This window comes from Manis pentadactyla, chromosome 11, assembly GCF_030020395.1.
Source record: "Manis pentadactyla isolate mManPen7 chromosome 11, mManPen7.hap1, whole genome shotgun sequence".
Lineage (NCBI taxonomy): Eukaryota > Metazoa > Chordata > Mammalia > Pholidota > Manidae > Manis > Manis pentadactyla.
In genome coordinates this window covers 36,631,109-36,634,156 of record NC_080029.1, presented here as the reverse complement: position 1 = coordinate 36,634,156, position 3,048 = coordinate 36,631,109, and the positions used below count along the sequence as shown (strand labels likewise).

The 3,048-nt window shown below is 53.1% G+C and overlaps 1 protein-coding gene across 1 annotated transcript; it reads left to right on the top strand.

The window, feature by feature from the left end:
* The first annotated feature begins 220 nt into the window (after positions 1-220).
* HSPA2 (heat shock protein family A (Hsp70) member 2) lies at positions 221-2,636 on the top strand. The gene has a single exon (XM_036906070.2). The coding sequence runs from the start codon at positions 376-378 to the stop codon at positions 2,284-2,286; it is 1,911 nt and encodes a 636-aa protein (XP_036761965.1). The 5' UTR covers positions 221-375; the 3' UTR covers positions 2,287-2,636.
* Positions 2,637-3,048: the final 412 nt, after the last annotated feature.

Sequence of the window (3,048 nt, the reverse complement as noted above, 5' to 3'; positions counted from 1 at the left end):
GAGGCGTCTACACCTGGCCGAGGGGCGCGAGACCAACGCCCCCAAGTACCCCTTGGCTCTGGACAGACGTGGGCGGGATCTAATTTGCATAACGACCGCCTCTTGCCTACTCGAGCCTGCTGGGGTCTCACTGCTCACCCAACTAGAAATCTGTTGGGCTATGGGCGGGTCACTCCGAGACAGGCAAGCCTGTGGCGGGCGGTCCTGGGTGCGGATTGGCTCTGGGAGTTTCCAGACGGAGGCTATAAGACTGGGGAGCCGAGCCGGGGAGCTCTCGTTGCGCTTGCGGTGTCGGGGGCAAGGCGACCGTTAGCGTCGCGGATTTTCTGTCTTAGGTGTTACCGTCTAACGCTGCTTGCCTGTTTTTCAGTCAGGATGTCTGCCCGCGGCCCGGCTATCGGCATCGACCTGGGCACCACCTACTCGTGCGTGGGGGTCTTCCAGCATGGCAAGGTGGAGATCATCGCCAACGACCAGGGCAACCGCACCACTCCCAGCTACGTGGCCTTCACCGACACCGAACGCCTCATCGGCGACGCCGCCAAGAATCAGGTGGCCATGAACCCCTCCAACACCATCTTCGACGCCAAGAGGCTGATCGGGCGGAAATTCGAGGACGCCACAGTGCAGTCGGACATGAAGCACTGGCCATTCCGGGTGGTGAGCGAGGGAGGGAAGCCCAAAGTGCAGGTGGAGTACAAGGGAGAGATCAAGACCTTCTTCCCGGAGGAGATCTCCTCCATGGTCCTCACTAAGATGAAGGAGATCGCCGAAGCCTATCTGGGGAACAAGGTGCAGAGCGCGGTCATCACCGTCCCGGCCTATTTCAACGACTCGCAGCGCCAGGCTACAAAGGACGCCGGCACCATCACCGGCCTCAACGTGCTGCGCATCATCAACGAGCCCACGGCGGCAGCCATTGCCTACGGCCTGGACAAAAAGGGCAGCGCGGGCGGTGAGAAAAACGTGCTCATCTTTGACCTGGGCGGTGGCACCTTCGACGTGTCCATCCTGACTATCGAGGATGGCATCTTCGAGGTGAAGTCCACCGCTGGCGACACCCACCTGGGCGGCGAGGACTTTGACAACCGCATGGTAAGCCACCTGGCGGAGGAGTTCAAGCGCAAACACAAGAAGGATATTGGGCCCAACAAGCGCGCTGTGCGGCGACTGCGCACAGCCTGCGAGCGCGCCAAGCGCACCCTCAGTTCATCCACACAGGCAAGCATCGAAATCGACTCGCTTTACGAGGGTGTGGACTTCTACACATCCATCACCCGCGCCCGCTTCGAGGAGCTCAACGCCGACCTGTTCCGCGGGACCCTAGAGCCGGTGGAGAAGGCGCTGCGCGACGCCAAGCTGGACAAGGGCCAGATCCAGGAAATCGTGCTGGTCGGCGGCTCCACCCGCATCCCCAAGATCCAGAAGCTGCTGCAGGATTTCTTCAACGGCAAGGAGTTGAACAAGAGCATCAACCCTGACGAGGCGGTGGCCTACGGAGCTGCGGTGCAGGCGGCCATCCTCATCGGGGACAAGTCAGAGAACGTGCAGGACCTACTGCTTCTCGACGTGACCCCGTTGTCGCTGGGCATCGAGACGGCTGGCGGCGTCATGACCTCACTCATCAAGAGGAATACCACGATCCCCACTAAGCAGACGCAGACCTTCACCACCTACTCAGACAACCAGAGCAGCGTTCTGGTGCAGGTGTACGAGGGCGAACGGGCCATGACCAAGGACAATAACCTGCTCGGCAAGTTCGACCTAACCGGTATTCCTCCGGCGCCTCGCGGGGTCCCCCAGATCGAAGTCACCTTCGATATTGACGCCAACGGCATCCTCAACGTCACCGCCGCCGACAAGAGCACCGGTAAAGAAAACAAAATCACCATCACTAATGACAAGGGTCGTCTGAGCAAGGACGACATTGACCGGATGGTGCAGGAGGCGGAGCGGTACAAGTCGGAAGATGAGGCCAATCGCGATCGTGTCGCCGCTAAAAACGCCGTAGAGTCCTATACCTACAACATCAAGCAGACCGTGGAAGACGAGAAATTGAGGGGCAAGATTAACGAGCAGGACAAAAACAAGATCCTCGACAAGTGTCAGGAGGTGATCAGCTGGCTCGACCGAAACCAGATGGCAGAGAAAGACGAGTATGAACACAAGCAGAAAGAGCTCGAGACAGTGTGCAACCCCATCATCAGCAAACTTTACCAAGGCGGCCCTGGCGGTGGTGGTGCTTCTGGAGCCTCTGGAGGACCGACCATCGAGGAAGTGGATTAAATTTGCACTCGGTTCTACGTAAAACTTTTTCCTTTCTCATTTTTTTCCCCTTTTGTTTTTGTTTCTTTGAAATGTCGTGCCAAGAACGAGATCTGTTGCTGGAAGTTTTTAACCCTGTGTATGCCTATGGAAAGGAAAGGTGCAACAACTTAGTTTAATTATAAAAGGTTAGTTCTGAGGTTTGATTTTTAAAAACATTGCGGTTTCTATTTAAAGCATGTTGCGTGTTTGCTGATTTGAGCATTTTTGGTTAGCTTAGTTTGTGCATGGAAGTTTGTTGGAGATGAGAAACCTGAAGTTTGCACACATGTTCTGTGGAAGCTTGGTAATAAAATATATAGAAGCTTGAATTGTTTATTTTTATGTATTACTTTAAGACTAAAGTGAACACTTAAGTAATGTTAAGGGCAGTATACTTTTTGCAAAATACAAATTTAAAGTAAAGCTGAAATTGATCCCCAAATTACTGTCATGGAGTTTACCATTTTCCCTTCTTACTGTTTTACAGGTGTTGATCTTTAAGTAGGTATATTAGTATGAGATGAAATTTATCTAACGAAATCTTGTCTAATCCTCAGATGAGGTTCCTGCTTTGAATTACCAACAACTTAAGATCTGGGAGAAGATCTGGGTAAACTTTTTCCCCCTTTTAATACAGAAACCAGATTGGGGTCTTATAGTGTACACAGACTCTTAAGGCTTGGCTTACGTGGTCAAGTGAAAATCCATCTGAATATTCCAGAAAAATACAAATTGTATCCG

Bases quoted from the DNA above. Each gene is read 5' to 3' on its own strand.
- HSPA2 (XM_036906070.2), top strand. From the start codon at position 376: ATGTCTGCCCGCGGCCCGGCTATCGGCATCGACCTGGGCACCACCTAC.